The following is a 22,919-nucleotide window of genomic DNA, read 5'->3' as shown; positions in this document are numbered from 1 at the left end:
AAGTGCAATCACTCTACAAAGCAGATTGCCTACAAATCACTCATGCGACCTGTTCTAGAATATTGCTCAAGTGTGTGGGACCCATACCAAATAGGCCTAACAGAGGATACTGAACATATACAGAGAAAGGCAGCACAAATGGTCACAGGTTTGTTTAATCTGTGAGAGAGTTTCACAGAGGTACTGAAGGAACTGAACTTGCAGACTCTTGAAGACAGGCGTAAGCTATTCCGATAAAATCTGTAAACAAAGTTTCCAGAACCGGCTTTAAATAAGGACTCTAGAAATGTACTACAATCTTCTACGTATCGCTCACATAGAGATCGTGATAATAAGATTAGAATAATTACTGCACCACACAGGCATCCAATCATTCTTCCTACACTCCAAACGAGAGTGGAATGGGATAAAACCGTAATAATTGGTGCATTGGGACAAACCCTCTGCCATGAACGTCACCGTCATTTGCAGAGTATAGATTTAGATGTAGAACTTTTTGTGGTATGACAAAAGATGCGGCACTTAAGTCACGCAATTGAACACTGGGTGTTTGCACGTGCAACTGCCATTAGCAGTGGCGTCACTATAGTCGTGAGTGTGAACCAGGCTAAAACCTCCGTGAAAATGCCACGGCATTCGTAACAAGGAGATTTACAGCTTTGTATGGTCTTTTATTTGAAAGTTAAGTCATATCTTCCCTAATAGAGAGCACTAGCATCGAAGATTGCACCAGTGACCTCAATATTAAGCGTGGAGGTATACCTCCATGATATTAAGCTACGTGGTTTGAACTCATTGTAATTATAAGATCTTTGATGTAGTATGTAAACAATTCGGTGTGGAAGGTACTAGGTAGCGTCATGAGCATGGCGTGTAGATTGAGTTCGAGATATGCTAAACACTTATTCCAGCCACGCTGTTGTGGTAAATATCTATCAGTAGATGTATGCCTGTGTGGTATTAACCCGTTAGTGTTTTCTACGGAAGAATGTTATGATATTGACAGGTTTTTGTTGTGTCGTGGAAAATAGAGGTCAAAAATTTATTTGTGCATGAAAGACACTCAAACACACACACAATTTTTTTACACCTAATAGTACATGTTGTGACATGGAGCGTAAGTGATTGATTTCAAATATCTTGCAGTTCGGTGTGGTACGTCATGGGACAAGACGATGCAGAAATATGCAGTACTACTAACTGTGACAGTGGATAACTGGTAGCACTACGGTCGTTAAGGAAGTGTAAATATTTGCGCCTTCCATAAATCATAATTGCATTACATTGTTAAGTGTGTCGCTGTGTTTGTTTTCATCCCGAGCCCCAACATTCTGCTAACAAATGTATTAAAATAAAATATTGACAATTTGAAATGCCACCGCTTAGGAAGTTTTCATAAGTTGAGCGTGGTTTTACCATCCTTCTTGCAGAGAAGTGAGTCACTCACGTCATGCTCATAGTTAACATTTGCTATATCTCAACCAGATTCTCACATCAGGGTACGCTACAGCTCAGGTTGTGGTGACAGACTGGTCTGCAGTATATCCCGAATTCTAGGTTATGTTGAAAGATGTAGTATGGTTGTGAGATGATGAAGCGGTATCAAACACTTCAGTAATGTCTCTGTACCTCTATCTTCTTATAGATCATGTTGCTTTAACCTTATGTGGTAGGAATTACGCTTTCATTTGTATTTATAGAGTATTTTGTAGTTGATTTCAGTGTTGCAAAACACCATCCTCATGCCCCTTTATCAAACATGATAATAATGAGGATACTGTGTTATCAACATTATACATTTCATAGAGAGTACAATCAGCGCATGTACCCCCTATACTGCATAAGTACCAAAAATAGTTGCTTATGGTGTGAATGGCAGTAGCCCGTCAACAAACTTCTTGTTGTTTGGAGTCAGTTGTCACTTTCATCACCATGCAGACATCATGTCTGAATCATGTTGCAATTAGTTTTTATCACCTTATGACTCTACTGGATGGTAAATGACAGCATCAGAGAGAACTGCTCAGGTTGTCTCCTAAATGGTTGATACAGATCAAGAACAGTAATGGCCTATAACACTTCTGTAGCAGGTTGGACTGAAGCAGAGCTTGGAGCCAAAAACCATGTGCCAGGAATCGGGCATTGATCACCGACAGCAGTCGCCTGTGCTTGATCAGCGTCCCACAGCTGTAGCAAGACATTTTTGTGACACTGTTCAGGATGTAATTGCCTTGGTCTAGCCTTTGAGAATGCTCCTCCAGCTTAACCGACTTCTGTGCTGTCAAGATGCTGCTGATTGTGACGGCCGCCCCAGACATGGCCTCTGCTCCAGATCATTCGGAGTGACATGCAATCGCAGCCTGTACTGTGCAGACAACAGCATGCAGCAGAACTTAAACCCCTCCCTGACCAGCCGTCATGGTTGAGCAGTTGGGCAGCAATATGGTGTGCAGCCCATGTTATTTGGCGTGCAGCCCATGTTGTTCAGCTGTGTTGATGATTCTACAATATCTACAACACCAGGCTGCAAACCTCTATTTGCTGCCTGAGCATGCAGGCACTATACTGCCTTCTTGGGATTACAACAAAGGAGGCCCCCCTCCCCAGTGAAGTATCAACCATGGTTACTATTTAAGGAATGGAGACTCTCTCTAAGGAAGGTGTCAAGTGAATTTTTGTCTGACTTTTGAAATAGATATATTTGTGTTTGTTTTTTCTATATTTAAATGTTGTGACATTTAACCTGTGTAACTACAATGACCTGTAGTCGCCAAATCATGTATCCGCCATGACACTCTCTAATTGCTGTCAGTTATTTGTTACTAAAATAGAGTATGTTATGGCAACCATTGTGTCCTCATGATCACTTTGACCTCCTGCATTTTTTCCCTGTCCACTTTGACCTTCTCCTGAGGATGGCATTCCACCTCATGGGTAAGTCATGCTGCTCATACAGGATGATGTTCATAGTCAACTCATCTCCCTGACTATCTGGCTTCAGGCTGTTGCAGTCCGCATTTTCCTTCCTCACTTGACTTTTTCCCTTTGTACCATTGACATCCCTCTGTCATTCTATGTCACCAGGACAGACTTCCTCCAGCTTATTAGGCATCTACCTCATCCCTTTCTGCAGCTCGGTGACTTTAATACGTACCATCCCCTTTAGGGTTCTCCCAGAACCTGTCTTGAGGTGCCCTCGTGGCTGGTGTTCTCCATCAACTTGACCTCTTCTGCTTAACACAGGAGCACCCGTGTTCCTTCCAGACTCCTCGCACACCTGTTCCCATTTGGACCTAGCCTTCTCCACTGCCTAGCTTGCCCATCGTCTACAGCGGTCCATTCTCTCTGACACATACTTGAGCGACCATTTCCTGTGTGCTATCTGTTGGCCGACTCCTACCCCACTTATGTGCCCACACAAATGGCAGCTTACTAAGGCCGAATTGATGCTTTACTTCTTCCTGGTAGCCTTCGATGAACAAGATTTCCCCAGTTGTGATGACCAGGTGGAATATCTCATAAACGTTATCCTTACTACCACAGAATATTGCATTCCTTGCACTTCCTCTTTACTACTCCGTGTCCCAGTCCCTTGGTGGGCCAAGGCGTGCCACAGTGCAGTTTGCATGTGGAGACGTGTTCTTTGGGATAGCAGAAACGCTAGCTGGATTTCATTTACCAGTTCTTTTAACAGTTCCAGTCCCTCTTCCATCATGTGGACTAACCTCTGACGGCTCTCTAGGACCAAGGTCCATTCACCAATTTCCAGCCTGATGGTAGCAGACATGTCACAGTGGACCCTATTGCCATCTCCAACACCTTGGGCCACAATTTTGCACAGATTTCGAGCTCCTCTCACTATCACCATGCCTTGGAAATGAGCAGAGGAGACTTGAGCCAATACCTTCTTCTTCTCAGAATAGTGAGTGCTACACTGCCGCCTTTACTTTCAGGGAGCTGGATCGTGTTCTCGTTTCATCCTGATCTTCCTCCCCAGGGCCAGACGATGTTCACATTCAGATGTTGCAGCAGCTTTTCTTGCAGGCAGGCACTTTCTCCTTCATACGTACAACTGCATCTGGGCAGAGATCACATTTCCCATGAAGCCACTGCCATACCCATACCTAAGCCTGCTAATGACAAACTCCTTCCTTCTAGCTGCCGCCGTATTTCTCTCGCCAGCTGTGTTTGTAGGGTGATGAGATGTATGATTCATTCCTGGCTGGCTTCGTGGCTTGAGTTTTGCAATTTACTAACCACTGCACAGTGTGGATTTCGAGCACGCTGTTCCGCAGTTGACCATCTTGTCACTTTGTCCACCCGTGTCATGAATGGTTTTCTGCAGAAATCCCAGACTGGCCGTGTTTTTCGATATGGAGAAAGCCTACGACACCTGCGGGAGGACTGGTATCCTCCGTACTTTCTACACGTGGAGTTTCTGTGGCAGCATGCCCCGTGTCCTTCAGGAATTTTTAAAAGACAGTTTTCAAGGTACTTATGGGATCTGCCTTGTCAGACACATTATCCAGGAAAACGGTATGCCTCAGGGTTCCGTCCTGAGAGTCGTTCTCTTTGCTATCGCCATTAACTCTATAATGGCCTGTCTCCCACCAGGTGTCTCCATCTCCCTTTCCGTTGACAATTTTGCCATACATTGCAGTTCTCCATGGACTTGTCTCATTGAGCGGCATCTTTAGCAATGTCTCTACCATCTTTTCTCATGGAGCATTGACAGTGGCTTTTGTTTTCCACTGACAAAACTGTTTGTATGAAAATCTGGCAGCACAATTGGTTTCTTCCATCATCTTTATGTCTTGGATCTGTTGCTCTTCCATTTGTTGAAACTATGAAATTCGTGGCGCTCATGCTTGATAGGAAACCTTCTTGGTCCTCCGACGTCTCTTACCTGACAGCCCGCTGTATGCGGTCCCTCATTCTACTGTGTGTCCTCAGTGATACTTATTGTGGAGCAGGTTGAACCATCCTCCTCCATTTCTACCGGTCCCTTGTCCCTTCAAAACCAGACTATTGATGTTTCGTTTACACTACTGCATATCCGCCCCTCCTACACCGTCTTAATACTATTCACCATAGTGGCATCTGTTGGCCACTGGTACGTTTTACATAAGCCCAGTTAAGAGTCTGTATGCAGAAGCTGCCTAACTACTGCTATCCTACTGCCATGACTTTCTCTTCACCAGGTATGCATGCCCTTTGTCTGCAATTTCCCAATGCCAATTTCTCAATGGTGTGAACCCTTCACCACCTTGGCTTCGTTTGGCAGCCCGTGTTCGCCTTGGCCTTCATTCTCTTCTTAATTCCACTACTCCAGCCTTGCTCTATTGCCTTCAGTTTCACAACCTTTGCATGGAACTTCGCAGTAGTACCTTTGTGTACATTGATGACTCTTGGACTGAATGTGGTGTTGGGTATGCCTTGGTCATTGGCACTGACATTTTTTGATATCGTCTTCTGGAACACTGCTCAAAATTTACAACAGAGCTCTCACCACTTTGTACTCATTGCCCTCAACCTTTGATGGTCCATCATATCCTGACGGAATGCCCCTTTTTAACCATTTACGTCCTCATTTGTGTTTGCTGTCTTAAGTTATCGTCTTTGTTAGCAAACGATGCATGGGCTGTCAACCGCATTTTACTTTTTATCCATTGTAGCAGTATTGGGAAGGACATTTAATCTTTAGTTTAGGACCTCTGTTTCTCTATGATCTATTTTATAGACCTTTCTCCACGTTACTATTTTTAGCTGTCTTCTCTTCTGTCGACTGGGATTAAAGAATGAAATAAACAAATAGCTTTGTGATCAGCAACAGTAGACTGTGCACAATCCTGATCAACTATTGCTGTATCCTCTGCCTGATTATCTTTACAACTGTGATTGTGTCTGTTTTAGAAACTGTGACAGAAAGGTGTAGTTTGCAGCATTATAATGTTCACACTCTTCTGAAGTTATTGTAGCTGTTTAACAGAGTTCAAGGGGTGCAAGGTTGGTAGCACACAAGATACCTAAGCAGAATTTGAGTTATCTCGTGTCCAGCCTAGCATATCATTATTAAAATATGCAGTAGTTGCTGTTCTAATGAGAGCTCGCAGCCGAGCGGTCTAAGGTGCTGCAGTCATGGACTGTGCGGCTGGTCCCAGTGGAGGTTCGAGTCCTCCCTCGGACATCGGTGTGTGTGTGTGTGACTGGTGACCTTAGAAGTTAAGAGTCTCCCCCCCCCCCCCACCCCCCAACCCCCCCCCAAAAAAAAGAAAAAAAAGGCTCACTGTTCCTGCAGGTCCCACATTGAGGTCTGGTTGATGGTGTTACGTCTAGAAACCTTGGGACCAGAAAAAGGATTCTCCTACACCAGTCCACTGACCTGGAAATGTGTCGTCCAATGTTGTCCTAGTGATTGACGCCCAGTAAGCAGGGGCATCATCTTGCTACTACATGCTATTAGATTGCAGTTCTGCAACCTGTGAGAATGCAAACTGTTCCACCATGTTCAGATTAACAGCTGAGGTTATTGACACCTCCGCTAAGAAAACAGGCTCACCATACGTTCATGAAGCAGAGCACATCACATTTATTTTTGGACCATCACTCACAGTTTCTCTGCTAATGGTTGTTCAGACTTCCAGATTCTCACACTGTATCAGCTTATCTTTCTGGACACATGAAAGCAAGCTTTGTGGGTGAACGCCACCTTTTTCAGACAGTCTGGGTTATCATTGATGCAACTGATTCTCAACTGCTATATCATCAGGTTGAAGTGCATGCAGCAGCTGCACCTTGTACGTATCATGCTTCAGTCTCCTGTGTAGTAGTCTGTGTACTGTGGTTGGTGTTAACTGCAAGTGTCGAAACAGTTGATGGACTGATTTGGTAGGGCTGAATGCCTGTTGCATCTGCCACATTTTGATCACAAATACTCAGATGCTAGGACTCATCCTCTTCACGACCCTTCTAGACTCCTTTAACATTTTGTACCCCTGTTTTATGGTGAAATTTGATGGTGGTGTGCTTCTGTAACTTGGTGTCTATCAACCATTCCACACACTGGGATTCCATATGATACAAGTGATGAAACACAAGAACAAGGCACCTTCATTGTGCTACTAAAAGTGTTTAATAACAAGGTCTTTGATATGGCAAGTGTAGGTAATTTGTGTATGCCCGTTCATTGTAACTGAACTTAGTAATGAGCATGCCAGCATAGGATTCTGAACAAAATTTGGAGCTCATATCACATTTGCGCATTCACAGGTAGTCTTGTCATTTCTTCTTCTTTTGTGGGGTTTTAGCATATAGAGCTGTATGCTTGATGGCATCCTTATGGAGAATGCTTATAATGAAAAATGATTTAGGTACAACCTGTAAATTTCTCCCATTTCTCTGTGAGTAATAGTCCATAAATGTGCAAACTCTGTGCCATTTGGAAAGTAAGAGGGAACTTGGGAATAGCAAAGACTGCAGTCCCCCACCTCGTCTTAGACCAATAATGTCATCAAGATGGTGGATACTCCTATTTAAAGTGTGCACCCACTTACTCCAACATGCTCTCTGCTAACACAATCCAACCCCCTGCGGGTCCGCAGGTTAGAATGGGCCCAAGGTATTCTTGCCTCTCGTACGAGGCGGCTAAAAGGAGTTTCACATGTTTTGGCCTTTATGTGACGGTCTCCTGTAGGGTTTGACATCCATTCTTCAAAATTTTCCTGAAGAGCGAGCCAATTAGGGAAGGGCGCCTTACAAGGTGCATTGTGTCCATCGTGCATTGAGATCTTTAGCCCACTTTCTCGTCGTTGCATTGCAGTCCTGCCCACTCTCAATCTCTTGGGCAAGGACACCTCCCTGAGTGCGTTTTCTACCATGCACTATGCAGTGCCGATTTCTGTGTCGGCGATGACCATGGACTTCTTTGCACCTGATATCCAGCACGGTAGCCAGTCCGTTGTGGTGGGGCCACCGTGTACCCTGTTGGTTGTAGCCCCCTGACCACACAGGGATCGCTCTGCTGATGTCTGCACTGTTAACTCCCCACGTATGTCAAGGGGTAGATGCCGATCCCCCTGGGGCATCGGGACTCCTGGCAATGGCCATCCTGCTGTATGGCCTTTGCTGCGGCTGGGCGGCACCCGTGAGGAGGGCCCCTGGTTGTAGTGGGTTGCATCAGGGCGGATGACACGCGATGCAGTTCAACATCTCTTGCTGGTGGTGAAACACCAGCAGTCTCTAAGGGATCACGAGCTCAATTCAACACACAGAAGTACGACCCCAAATCATTCCCCTCCCTGGCCACACCATGGGAGGAACGTCAGGCTAAGGATGGTAGTGGATCTTATTCGCTCCGGGACATTGCATATTCGAGAGCTGATGGGGAATCTTTCATGATGATGAAGCCCCAGTTTTTTGTTGGACATTTAGAGGACAAGTTCAGGGAGGTGGAGGATTTGTCCAAAATGAGATCTGGGTCAGTCTTGATCAAAACAGCATCCTCTGCCCAGTCACGAGAGTTACTCGCTTGTGACAAGCAGGGGGATGTTTTTGTAACCATCACGCCCCATAAGAGCTTAAATATGGTCCAGGGTATCATATTTCAAAGAGACCTTCTTTTGCAGTCCAACGATGAGCTGCGCGCCAATTTAGAGCGGCAATGTGTACATTCTGTCCGGCGTGTTCACCGGGGTCCGTAGGATAATCTGGTTGCCACCGGTGCCTTCATCTTGGCCTTAAAGGGTGATACATTGCCCGAGAAGGTCAAGGTGATGGTCTACCGGTGTGATGTAAAGCCCTATATCCCTCCCCTGATGCGGTGCTTTAAGTGCTGGAATTTCGGCCATATGTCTTCCTGCTGTACTTCCAGCGTCACATGCCGAGATTGTAGACGCGCATCACATCCCAATAACCCATGTACCCCGTCTTTCATCTGTGTCAATTGTGGAGAGCACCATTTGTCTTGCTTGCCCGACTGCAGGATTCTCCAGAAAGAAAGGAAAATCATGGAGTACAAGACCTTGGACAGACTGACCTACACTGAGGCTAAGAGAAAATTTGAACGCCTGCATCCTATGCATATGACATCATCTTACGCTGCCGCTACAACAGTTCTGACACTGTCAGCTCCGCCAACCCAGGTCACCTCTCAGAGCCGGAAGACTGCACTTGCCCCCTTGATGGTGGGGGGCATTTCCCTCCCTGTTGCTCCTGCACTGCCTACTTCGGGAGCAACATCCCCCCCAACCATCGGGGACATCCATCCCCACTTCTAAGCCGGAGAAGCATAAGTCTTCTTTGACTTTTCTCACTAGGAAGGGGTCCCTTGGGTCACTCCCTTCCCAGGTTTCTTCTAGTGGGGAAGACGGCACCCACCAGTGGCTGAAGAGCCCAAAAGCAGCTGGTCATACGGCTTGATGCTCATCCTCAGTCCCGGAGACTGAGCCAGTGAAGTCCTCCCAGTCAGGGAAACCCAAGGAGCAGTGAGAGAAATCCAAAAAGAAAACCCCTGGCACACACACCACTGCTACCTACAAGCTCTGCGGCTCAGGATGAGGTGGAGATTTTGGCATCCGCTGAGGATGTAGATCTCGCCAGACTCTCAGACACAATGGATATAGACTTCTCAGGCAATAAATTGATGGCAGCAGGTGACTCTGAGGCGTAAACTGCCTCATTGAATGTTCCATGCCTTCCCAGTCTCACTATGTCATCCTCCAGTGGAATTGCAGCGGTTTTTTCCACCGCCTGCCTGAGCTACGGCAACTGTTAAGCTTTACACCTGCTATCTGCATTGCCCCCCAGGAAACCTGGTTCCCAGCAATGCGGACCCCTGCCCTCTGCGGCTATAAGGGATATTACAGGAACCATAGCGACTACAATCGAATGTCAGGTGGAGTTTGCGTTTATGTCCTAAACTCGGTCTGTAGTGAACATGTACCCCTTCAAACCCCTCTTGGAGCTGTGGCTGTCAGAATAAGGACGATGCAGGAAATAACTGTATGCAATGTATATCTTCCTCCAGATGGTGCAGTACCCCTGAATGTATTAGCTGCACTGATTGATCAACTCCCTAAACCTTTCCTACTTGATACCATGCTTACTGGCCGAGGCAGAGATGTCGAAATTTTACTGACGCAATTTGACCTCTGCCTCTAAATACTGGGGCCACCACACATCACACATTTCAGTGTGGCTCATGGTAGTTACCCAGCCATTGATTTATCAATCCCAGGACTTCTCCCATGTATCCAATAGAGAGCACATGATGACCTGTGTGATAGTGACCACTTCCCTATCTTCCTGTCACTGATCCAGCGTCAGGCCCATGGACACCTGCCCAGATGGGCTTTGAACAAGGTGAACTAGGGAACTTTCAACTCTGCTGTCGCCGCTGAATCTCCCCCACATGGTAACATCGATGTGATGGTTGAGCAGGTGGGTAGCACAATTGTTTCTGCGGCAGAAAACGCGATCCCTCACTCTTTAGGCCGCTCGAGGCATAAGGCAGTCCCTTGGTGGTCGCTGAAGCAATTAAGGAGCGTCGGCGAGCTCTACAGTGGCATAAGCGGCACCCTTCCCTGGAGCACCTCATAGCTTTCAAACGCTACCTTATCAAATAACGGAAAAAGGAGTGTTGGAGAGATACATCTCCATCATTGGGTGCCACATGCCACCTTCCCAAGTCTGGGCAAAGATCAAACATCTTTTTGGGTACTAGGACCCAACAGCTGTCCATGGTTTTACCATAAATGGCGAGTTGTGTACCGACACAAACACGATTGCCGAGCACTTTGCTTGAGCCTCTGCATCGGAGAATTACCCCACAGCCTTTCGCACACTCAAACAGCAGCTGGAAGGGAACGTCCTCTACATGCTGCAGTGAATCCTATAACGCCCCATTTACAGAATGGGAGCTCCTCAGTGCCCTTGCACGTTGCCCTGACACAGCTCCTGGGCTGATCGCATCCACAGCCAGATGATTAAACATCTCTCATCTGACTACAAGCGACATCTTCTTGTCCTCTTCAACCGGATCTGGTGCGATGGCGTCTTTCCCTCGCAATGGCAGGAGAGCACCATCATTTCGGTGCTCAAACCCGGTAAAAATCTGCTTGACATGGATATCTATCAGCCCATCAGCCTCACCAACGTTCTTTGTAAGCTGCTGGAACTTATGGTATGTCGGCGGTTGGGTTGGATCCTGAAGTCACATGGCTTGCTGGCTCCATGTCAGGGCGGCTTCCGCCAGGATCGCTCTACCACTGGTAATCTTGTGTCCATCGAGTCTACCGTCCGAACAGTGTTTTCCAGATGACAACACCTGATTGCTGTCTTTTTTTGACTTACGTAAAGCATACGACACGACTTGGCGACGTCATATCCTTGCCACATTGTATCAGTGGGGTCTTCAGGGACACTCCCGATTTTTATCCAAAACTTCCTGTCGCACCGTACTTTCCATGTCCAAATTGGTGACTCCCGTAGTTCCATCCATATCCAGGAGAATGGAGTTCCGCAGGGCTCTGTATTGAGCGTCTCTCTATTTTTAGTGGCCATTAACGGTCTAGCAGCGGCTGTCGGGCCCTCCATCTTACCTCTGTGTGCAGACGACTTCTGCATTTCACACTGCTGCTCCAGTACTGTTTTTGCTGAGCGGCGCCTTGAGGGAGCCATCCACAAGGCGCAGTCATGGGCTCTAACTCATGGTTTCCAGTTTTCAGCCACAAAGTCGTGTGTCATGCACTTCTCTCGGCGTCGTACTGTTATCCGGAATCACACTTTATCTTAATGACGATCCACTCACTGTAGTGGAGACATATCAATTCCTAGGACTGGTTTTCGTCGCTCGATTGACTTGACTCCCTCATCTTCGTCAGCTTAAGCAGAAGTGCTGGCAGCACCTCAATGCCCTCCGTTGCTCGATCTACACCATCTGGGGTGCAGATCGCTGTAGTATGCTGCAGCTCTACAGAGCCCTTGTCCAATCCTGAATTGACTATGGCAGTGTGGGTTACGGCTCAGCAGCAACTTCAGCATTGCATTTACTCGACCCTGTGCACCACTGTGGGGTTCGATTACCAACAGGAGCTTTGAGGATGAGTCCGGTGACCAGCATACTGGTGGAGGCTTGTGTCCCTCCACTTGTACTGGTTGTTACCAATCTCGTTTCTTAGGTAACTGAAAAATTGTGGAATCTTACGCGGTATATTGTGGTAGGACTACACTCTCACCATGTGTTTGTAATTGAGAATAATACGAGTAGTTCCAGCACAATTTCAGCAAGACTTATTTATTAGTAGCTGCTGAAAGATTACACACTGCAGATCTCGTTTGTCTAGGGGTCCTCAAAGTTTTGTCTGCAAAATAATCATTCCAACAAGCATGGCCTGGGTTTTCTTCCTGTTTGAAATAAACACTACCAGATCTGAAATACTTTCTGCTAAAAATTATATTTATTCGTACTTTTTGTTTAGTAACTACACCATTTTCACTATGAACATTGATACTCTAAATGCATTATACTGTACTGGTCACATAAACACGTCCATCTCCCTCCAATACCGACAAAGAAGTTGCGGGCAAGTCAACATGTGCCCGGAAGTTGCAGACATTCCTGCACTCTAGATTCTTTGGTCTACTGACCTTAATAAACTCCAAAGATACATATAAATAAATATATATAAATATACAGCATTTAACATCTTAAACGAATCCATTATTTATCATAAAAGAAAATATTCATAATTAAATAAATTAAACACATTTTCTGGCAACATAATGAAATTACCTTAACTCTTTACTGTGGGCATCGTACTTTTCACATGAGATAAACCTTATCTCCGACAGTTAATTATATTACAATAGCCCACCAGGACTTACAAGTGTACCCTGATCCACTTGTCAGTCCGATACAGAAATTGCATCACTGTCTTGGCTAGTATACAACTTTTTATCACAACTCTAGTAAACTATTTATTCTTACATCACCCGTTGACTTCCTCATTTGTCTCACAACATAAATTACATAAATACACATATCGGTTTGTTGCCCAGAAATTTACTATAAAATAATACTAAAGTTAAAACATTTTCTCATATTAGAATAGACGTATCACTAACTCCTATATCATCACTGAGGTTGCAAAAGTATTTCAGTTCAACTATACTATTCTCTCATTAGCCTTGTAAGTTATGTGATATCAAAATTAAGAGGCAAAATAAGCCAACATAAAGTATGTGTTGTGTTATCAACACCGCTGAATAAAAACAGTTATCATGGTGAGCATGATGTAAAACAAAAGCACACTTGCATATACAAGAAAATATAGTCGATTAACTAAAGAACATTTTTATAAGCATTATGGTCTATTTAAGTGAAGGAACAAGATTTCAAAAATTATGAGATTTGCTATTCTCAGACTGTGGGGGTGGGTGACATGTCTTGTCTCCTAGCATCATCAGTAAAATAAAATCCCTCATTTTCAAGTTTACATATTTTGCAATTCATTAAATACTGTACAATTACTTAAACAAGCACATTGGAATCATTAAATTTAATCTGTAATAGAATTAAGTGACAATCAGTCTAGATACATCAATGTTTGTAGGCTCAATTTGCTCTTTTCTCAATATATGGCTTCAAAGAAACAACATTCCTAAGACCAAACAGATTTCTTGACTTGGGATATACTAATCGGTACGCATTTGGGTGGGGGTTCTCAATAATTTCAAATGGCCCAATGTAGATATCAAAGAACTTCTTGAGTTCTGCTGTTAGTAACTTTGATCGTTCGTGGGATTTCACTAAGACATGGTCACCTACTCTGAATGTGGTAGCCTTTATTTTCCGATCATGTCTGTTTTTCCTAGCTTCATCTAGTCTCTTCATGGTTTTCTTTACAATCTCTTCACATTCTTTCGTTGATATTAAGCTACATTGTGGAAAGTCTATTAATTCAGAAATAAGATTCACTGGTCTGAGATGAAACATAATTTCATACGGAGAAAACCCAGTAGAGCTATGCTGCAAGCTGTTCATGATATCCTCGAAGTTGTTTACATGGTCGGACCAACTAGGGTGTTTGTGACTACAATACGTCCTACAAAGTCTCCCTATTTCTCTCTTGCACCTTCTGCTGGGTTTGAAGATGGGTTATACATGGATATCAAGATGTGTTTTGTGTTAGTTTTTCCATGAATGCTTTCCAGTTTTTGAAACAAATTGTGAACCATTATCAGATAGTATAGCTTTAGGTTTACCTACACTCTTGAAGTAATCTCTCTCAATCTTTGTAATGATCTCTTTACTTGTAGCCTTTCAAACAGAATAAAGTTTAATTAGTTTGGAAAATACATCAACCATGACAAATATAAAACAATGGCCACCTTTGCTTTTAGGTAAAGGACCATAAAAGTCTACAGCTACTAAATCTAATGGCTTATCTGGAATGATGTTCTGCATTTCCCCCTGACATGTTCTGTTGCTTACTTTACTCTTTGACATTTGTCGCATGTTGATATTTCGTACCTCACCTTCTTTACCATGTTATAAAAGTAGATATTTTCTTGTAACTTTTTTACACATTTCTGTATTCCACAGTGACCATAACTCTCATGGGTGTACTTTATTAACTTGTCTGCCTCACACTCTGGCCAACATAGCTTCCAATTGTCAGAGTCCACATCTGTTCTTCTAAAGAGTGTTCCCTTAAAGACCTTATAGTATTTGTCAAGTTTTTTTGCCTAAAGTCTTTTGCCTAAACAGTCCTTAACTAATTTCCAATTAGGATCGTTATTTTGTCCCCTCCTGATGTTATTGCAAAGTGTCCTTATGAGCTTTTCATCTTGTATTCCCTTCATGTATCTTATTTTAAATTCCTTTTCTTCCTCTTGATCAAACATTTCCTGATCTCCTCCAACTGGTAACCTGGATAAAGCATTAGCTACTACATTTTCTAACCCCTTAATATACACAGTTTCGTAGTCAAACTGTTGCATGAACATTGCCCACCTGGTTAATCTACTGTGATACAGTCTACACTCCTGCAAGTAACTTAAAGCTTTGTGGTCTGAATACACTTTTATCTTGTGTCCTAACAGGTATGTTTTAAATTTTGTAAATGCCCAGTGTACTGCGAGTAATTCTTTTTCTGTGACTGTGTATGTTCTCTCATGTTTAAGTAACATTCTGCTGGCAAATGCAATGGTACAATGAAGTCCATAATCACTACTGTCAGTGTGAAGACAAAATAGCAAACTAAAATTTGGTCTGTGTAAAAGACTGTTCTTACGAAGTTCATTCTTAATTTTATCGAATGCTTCCTGACACTCTTCAGACCAATTCCATGTAGCATTTTTTCTAAGTTGCTTAAACATGTTACATTAAGGCATTGTCCATTTCTATAATTTCAATAGAATCCACAGAGTCCATAGAAAGATTTTAATTGTTTTCGGTTTCTAGGAGATGGAAAGTTTACGATAGATTTTATTTTCTCAGGATCTGCACTTATCCCTTCCTTAGTAATGATATGACCTAAAAGTTTCAGTTCTAACACACCAAATTTACATTTTTCCAGTTTTAATGTCATTCCCCCTCTTCTGAGTTTCTCACACACCTTTTTTAATAGCTTCAAATGATCCTCCCAACTTTGATTTGACACTAATATATCATCTACATAAATTGTTAGTTCTGACACAACTTCTTGGCCAAGTACATAGTCTAGTGCCCTTATAAATTCGGCGACTGATGAGTTTAATCCAAAAGGCACTACACAATACTGGTAACATCTCCCATTGTATAAGAAAGCAGTGTACTTTCTAGAACTAATTGTAAGAGGTACTTGATGAAACCTGAAGTCAAGGCTTGACATAATTTGGATATTTTTAAATTTGTATAACAACTCATCGATGTTCTCTGGGTGGTCAGTTTCTCTGTATAAACATTTGTTTAACTGTCTGGAATCTAGTACTAATCTGACTTGCCCATTAGGTTTATTTACAATTACCAAGGGATTATTATAAGGGCTTATACTCCTCTCAATGATTTCACACACTTCCATCTTTTGTAATTCTTTCTCCACTGCTACCCTTTTCGAGATTGGAATACTGTACGGTTTTGTAAAGAAAGGTTCACGTGGCTTCAACTGCAAAGTACATTGGTATCCAATTACTTTACCTGGTATATTGCTAAATACATCACTATATTCCCACAAAAATAGTTTCAAATCTTCTTTTTGGTTCTCCGGCTGCTTTTTCATTTACCAACTTTTCAAACTCTCTCTCTCATCTGTATCAAAATCTGTGACATGGCTTTCAATGTACTTACCTTCTTTTGTAAATTCAATACTGTTCACAGTCTTATTCATACACAACACATTTGATGTAAGAAGTTTCGTAGCGATGACTTCACCACTTGGTAGAGTCATCATTAATTTCTGTCCTGCCCAATCAAATGCTGCACTTACTTTTGTTATTCAAGACATACCTAGGATAAAATCCTCTGTGAGATCAGGAATGATGAGACACCCATGTGACCATGATACTCCAATTTCAAAAGTAATGAAAGCCTGACTCCTTATTGATTTACTGTGCTTCCCTCTTATTTTAATTCCTACTACAGGTAACTCAACATAATCCTTATTAGTTTTCAGTTTTTTACGTAATGATTCTGATATCCCAGATACTTGACTTCCTGTGTCCACTAAAGACTTTCCTTTCGATGATCCTATCTGTACATCAATAAATGGACTGCTTACATCAAAGTCAAATTTTTTGTTAATATTCTCATGTAATAAATCATCTTCAATTTCACTGAATCCATATCCCTTTCCAGTGTCCTTACCTGTATCATTACTACCAGAGTTATATGCTGTTATTACCCTAATTGCATTTTCTTTGGCCTGATTACTATTCCTGAATATTTCACTAATCCAACTACATTCATTTGTGCTATTATGTGTCTCTCCTTTATATTTATCTCTTAACATTTGTGCAATGTGATACTTAATTCTATCCCACCATTCTGGATACAAAGTTTCACATATATCAAGTGTTACCTTTCTGAAATTTTCATTATCCCTAATGGCACTACTGTTAAACCATAAGTTAAACAAAAATTGTTCACTATCTGACATTTCATCATCTACTCCACTAATGCTGTTAAGATTACCTGCTGTCAATTCCTTCTCGTTTTTCTTACATTTATCAAGATCAAATAACTCACTTACTAAAATTCTGGCATCCTTATCATTCAAATTGTCAACTGTATTCATGTGTACCTTGCTAATTTCATTACTATCCTCTTTTATATTAGTTATCCCTAAAGCTTCCAACTCCTCACTTACACCAATAAAACATCTTTCTTCACTACTATCCTCAATCTCCTTTTCTTCCCAATCAACATCACAAAAATTATCCTCTTGATCCTCTGCACCCTTACCTTCAGTATGCAGATTCACATTTAAATAATCTTTACTAGGTGCTCTTTTCATTCCTAGCCCACCAGACTCTTCCATAAGTTCTCTAATTCCTAGTACACTTTGATCATTGGAACAACTATTTCCCAGCAAGGTGCTCCTCTCAGCCCACTCATAGAATGAATCTAAGTTTAATTCTTCACAGTTTTCTAAGCAATCAGTGTCTTTAAATAACTTACCTTTTGTTTCTGGTTTATTTGTATGACATATATTATTTGTAACAGATATTACATTAATGGGATAACACTTCTCTTTAAAATAATTACTCATTATGTCACTGGTATCTTTTTGTTTAGACCGAGCGAGGTGGCGCAGTGGTTAGACACTGGACTCGCATTCGGGAGGACGACGGTTCAATCCCGCGTCTGGCCATCCTGATTTAGGTTTTCCGTGATTTCCCTAAATCGCTCCAGGCAAATGCCGGGATGGTTCCTTTGAAAGGGCACGGCTGACTTCCTTCCCCATCCTTCCTACTCCGATGAGACCGATGACCTCGCTGTCTGGTCTCCTTCCCCAGGAACCCCCACCCCCCTCTTTTTGTTTAGTTTGACAGTTTGGGTTGGCCCTTTCCATTTGTGTATAAGTAGCTCCTACCTTACGGACCGCCGATGGAGCCCTATTCAGTTTTTTTAACTCCTGTTCAGTTCTCCCCATACCATTATGACTATTCCACTCCTTTGGTTTATTTCCAAAGTGTCTGTTACCAAATTGATTGTGATTATTTCCATATTGACCCTTGTAATGGAAATTGTGTCCTTGTGATCCCTTGAAGTTGTACTGGTGATTTCTCTGATGAGAATCACTACTTCCAAAATTGTGTGGTTACATTTTATCGTGTTGTGTGTTTCCCCAATTTGTATGCCTTATTTTTTGAAAATGGTTTTGACTATGGTGTGGTGGTTTACCTGTTTTCTCAATAATTCTTTCTAGTTTGTCAGCATATATCAAAAACTGATGTATTGTGTCATTTGGACCGTAAGCTAACTCCCACTGTAGTTCATCCGGTAGCCTCCTTTTAAGTGCATCGGTTTGAGTGAGTTCATCAAAAGGTTTGCTTAGGCGAGTGAGTTTCCTTAACTGATTTCTGCAAAATTGCTTCATGCTACCAAACTCGTGATTATAAACAGGTCCATTCAAGAATTTGCTTTTTATTCTTGCTTGTTCTGTCTCTGACCAGAATTTACTTAAGAACCTCTCCTCAAACTCTGCAAAAGCCATTCCCTCCGTACAATAATGATTAGTCCATGACAATGCTTCACCTTCTAGAAATCTTTTCACAAATTTAATTTTCAAATTATCATTCATATTTGGAAAAAAGTTATCATTGCAATGCTGCAGGAAATCTACTGGATGCATACTGCTCTCATCTGAAAAGTTTTTTACTGGAATGTTGCACCACAAAGTGCCAATATTGTTCGGCAAACTATTGGTGACCATATTGCTACTAACACTTTCAAGTTTCGTAGTGATGTCATTAATACTACTTTTTAAACTCTTGACTTCATTTTTGCTTATCTGGTTATTTACATCTATTTTTTCAGTAATAATTCCTATCTTTTATTCAAATTTGCTTTCTACTTGAACAGCTTTATCGTCTACAATAGAAATACGATCAGATACTGTTTCTTCTACATGTTTGATATCTGAATGCATAACTTTAAACGCATTACAGACTTTCTCTCTCTCTACCTGTACTAACTTCAGTTTTCAGATTTATTACTTTTGCATCTACATTTTTAATTTTTCTCCCGACGTAATTGACCTTACCCGTGATCTTAACCATATTACAACTCAAACTGGAAATTTTTGCTTCTACTTTTTGAAAGTGATCGTCCATTTTTCTTTTCATATTCTTTGAACTGTTTTTCAAATCTATCACTGATAAGCTTAAGATTCTGCTCTAACTGAGCAGCGTTGTTTTGTTCCATTTGTTCCAAACAAATCTCATTGTTTCATCTGTTAGTGTCATCAATTGCTTTAAATTTTCCCTCCATATAATTCATTATTGTTGATAACATGTCTTTAACTTCATCCTGTCTTTCCGTACGAGTTTCAACTTTGTCTGCAGGATCCGGACTATTACTGTTGCATTCACTTTCATATGATAAATTTACATCAGTACTAGCGTTGGCGACACCATCGTCAATACTTTCCTCTTTTACAATAGTCATCTTTTTACACAGGAATAAACAAAATACAATAAATTTATCTTTTCTAAAGGATACTAAATTATCTTACTCACAGTTTACTGATTTTCTTATCTTATACCATCTTTTGTTGATTGGTGCATGATGGAATTCATAACACTGAAACACTACACTTATATGAATATTGCTTTTTTTTGTTGCACAACATTTTACACTTTTTTCTTCTTTCTTGACTTGTTGCGCCGTATTTCTTGCTCCAGTAACTGCATTCCGTTGTCTAGAAGCTATCAGCATACGACTTCCTTTGTCTTGAAGGTATCAGCATACGACTTCCTTGAACATTTTCATCCAGGATGTACGAATTCTGTCGTTTTCTTCGCAATCTCGGTGCTAATTTATTTCGGTAACGTTTTCAGTAATCCCAGACAACGCCATCATATTGTACTGGTTGTTACCAATCTCATTTCTTAGGTAACTGAAAAATTGTGGAATCTTACGTGGTATATTGTGGTAGGACCTCACTCTCACCACGTGTTTGTAATTGAGAATAATACGAGTAGTTCCAGCACAATTTCAGCAAGACTTATTTATTAGTAGCTGCTGAAAGATTACACACTGCAGATCTCGTTTGTCTAGGGGTCCTCAAAGTTTTGTCTGCAAAATAATCATTCCAGCAAGCATGGCCTGGGTTTTCTTCCTGTTTGAAATAAACACTACCGGATCTGAAGTACTTTCTGCTAAAAATTATATTTATTCGTACTTTTTGTTTAGTAACTACACCATTTTCACTATGAACATTGATACTCTAAATGCATTATACTGTACTGGTCACATAAACACGCCCATCTCCCTCCAATACCGACAAAGAAGTGGCGGGCAAGCCAGCATGTGCCCGGAAGTTGCAGACATTCCTGCATTCTAGATTCTTTGGTCTACTGACCTTAATAAAGTCCAAAGATACATATAAATAAATATATATAAATATACAGAATTTAACATCTTAAACAAATCCATTATTTATCACAAAAGAAAATATTCATAATTAAATAAATTAAACACATTTTCTGGCAACATAATGAAATTACCTTAACTCTTTACTGTGGGCATCGTACTTTTCACATGAGATAAACCTTATCTCCAACAGTTAATTACATTACACACTGCAGATCAGACGTGCTCCACTGCTCACCAGTTACGATGCACACATTCATAGTTCCCCAGAGCATCCGAATTACCGTCTACTTTTCCCGCCCGCGGCAGTCCATCTCCCACATTGATGGCCCTGATTGTGGTTAACGATTGCGGTTCACATGCGGTTCCTTCTCTCCGAGCCGGAGTCCTTCCCTTTACCACCTCTACTTGCGGTCTGTTCACATATGCCTCCATGGTGTACGCCTCGGCCGCAGCTTCGTCTGGACGTTTTGAATGGCCCTAAGGACTTCGTTAAACCCACCGCTCTCCGCTGTCACTTCCTCTCGATTCTTGACGTGTTCCGGGACTCTGAAGTGGTTTACACCGATGGCTCAATGGCTGATAGTCACGTAGGCTTCGCATATGTTCATGGAGGACATGTTGAGCAGCACTCCTTTCCAGTTGGCTGCAGTATTTTCACCGCAGAGCCGACGGCCATATCTTGTACTCTCGAGTACATCTGCTCGTGCCCTGACGAGTCATTTCTCCTGTGTACTGACTCATTAAGCAGCCTACAAGCTATTGACCAATGCTACCCATGCCACCCTCTGGTAGCGTCCATTCAGGAGTCCATCTATGCCCTGGAATAGTCCTGCCACTCTGTGGTGTTTGTGTGGACCCCAGAACACATCGGAATCCCCTGCAATGAACTTGCCGACAGGCTGGCCAAACAGGCGACGCGGAAACTGCTTCTTGAGATAGGCATCTCCGAAGCTGACCTGCGTACTTTCTTACACTTTAGGGTTTTCCGGCTTTGGGGGATGGAATGGCGTAACAGCACGCACAACAAACTGCGTGTCATTAAGGAGACTATGAATGTGAGGAACTCTTCCATGCAGGCCTCTCGCAGGGAATTAGTTGTCCTCTGCCAGCTTCGCGTTGGCCATATGTGGCTAACGCATGGTTACCTACTCCGTCGCTAGGACCCACCTCAGTGTTGCTGTGGCTCCCAAATGACAGTCGTCCACCTCTTGCTGCACTGCCCACTTTTAGCCGCTCTGCAGCAGACTTTTAACTTTCCCAGCACTTTGCCTTCAGTGTTGGGTGACAATGCCTCCACAGCAGCTTTAGTTTTACGTTTTATCTGTGAGAGTGGATTTTGTACTTTTGTGTAGGTTTTGTCCTTCTGTGTCCTCCACCCTAGCGCTTTTAGGGTGGAGGTTTTAAGATGTTGCAGAGTGGTTGGCCCTTTTTATTCTCGTGGTTGGCCCTTTTTATTCTCGTGGTTGACCAGTCACTGTAATCTCCTTTCATGTTCTACTCCCTTCTGTTTCTAGCGTCTCTCTCTTGTTTTCTTGTCCTCTTTTGTTCCCTTTAGTATTCGTTGCCTTCCCTTCGTTCTTGTGGCTTTTCCTTTCTTTCCGTTTTGGGTTATATGTTTCATCCGTTTTATTCTCACCCTTGTGGCATTGTTTTATTAGGAACAAGGGACTGATGACATAGTAGTTTGGTCGCTTGTCTTTCTTTAAACCAACTAACCAACCAACCAACACAATCCATTTCAAAGATACTGTGGCAGAATGGCGTCACAACAGGGAACACAGTTACATCACGGTTCAAAGCTGTCTCATCCAATGAAAGCATCGACTGTTAAAAGATAAAGGTGTAGGTTTGATTCCGTGTGGAAATGAAGTCCCGTGGTTCTTGACAGAGCATCGGGGAACGACACAGCAGACCCGCACTGCCGTACTACGCAACTACGCAAGGTCCTAATGGAGGTGGTTTGCTGTTGCCTTCCTCTGACCATAATGGGGATGAATGATGATGATGAAGATGACACAATAACACACAGTCATCTCGGGGCAGGCGAAAATCCCTGACCCCGCTGGGAATCGAACCTGGAACTCCGTGCTCGGGAAGTGAGAATGTTACTGCGAGACCACAAGCTGCGGATTTTATTCCGTGTACCTGACATTTTTAATCTGTCTGAAAGTTTCAGGTTATAGCATGATAAGTACAGTAGCTGGATATGGTTCATGTAAGTGTGGTTAATTTCTGTTGATTTTGATTTTTGAGAATTTTTAGCCATTATTAGCTACTTTGGATAAAATCTTTGTCTGCAACATAGTATATATTGATATAAATGTTTGGGAAAGATATGAGT

At 42.4% G+C, this 22,919-nt stretch overlaps 1 protein-coding gene across 1 annotated transcript in view; it reads left to right on the top strand.

The window, feature by feature from the left end:
* The first annotated feature begins 784 nt into the window (after positions 1-784).
* The window catches only part of LOC124805046 (39S ribosomal protein L19, mitochondrial), an 83,380-nt gene continuing 61,245 nt past the window's right edge, over positions 785-22,919 (top strand). Inside the window, exon 1 of the mRNA XM_047265470.1 lies at positions 785-924. Coding sequence (XP_047121426.1) covers positions 861-924 — 64 coding nt within the window. The 5' untranslated portion in view covers positions 785-860. The remainder of the gene's footprint in view (positions 925-22,919) is intronic.

This window comes from Schistocerca piceifrons, chromosome 1 (genome assembly GCF_021461385.2).
Source record: "Schistocerca piceifrons isolate TAMUIC-IGC-003096 chromosome 1, iqSchPice1.1, whole genome shotgun sequence".
NCBI lineage: Eukaryota > Metazoa > Arthropoda > Insecta > Orthoptera > Acrididae > Schistocerca > Schistocerca piceifrons.
This window is presented reverse-complemented; position numbering and strand designations above follow the sequence as displayed.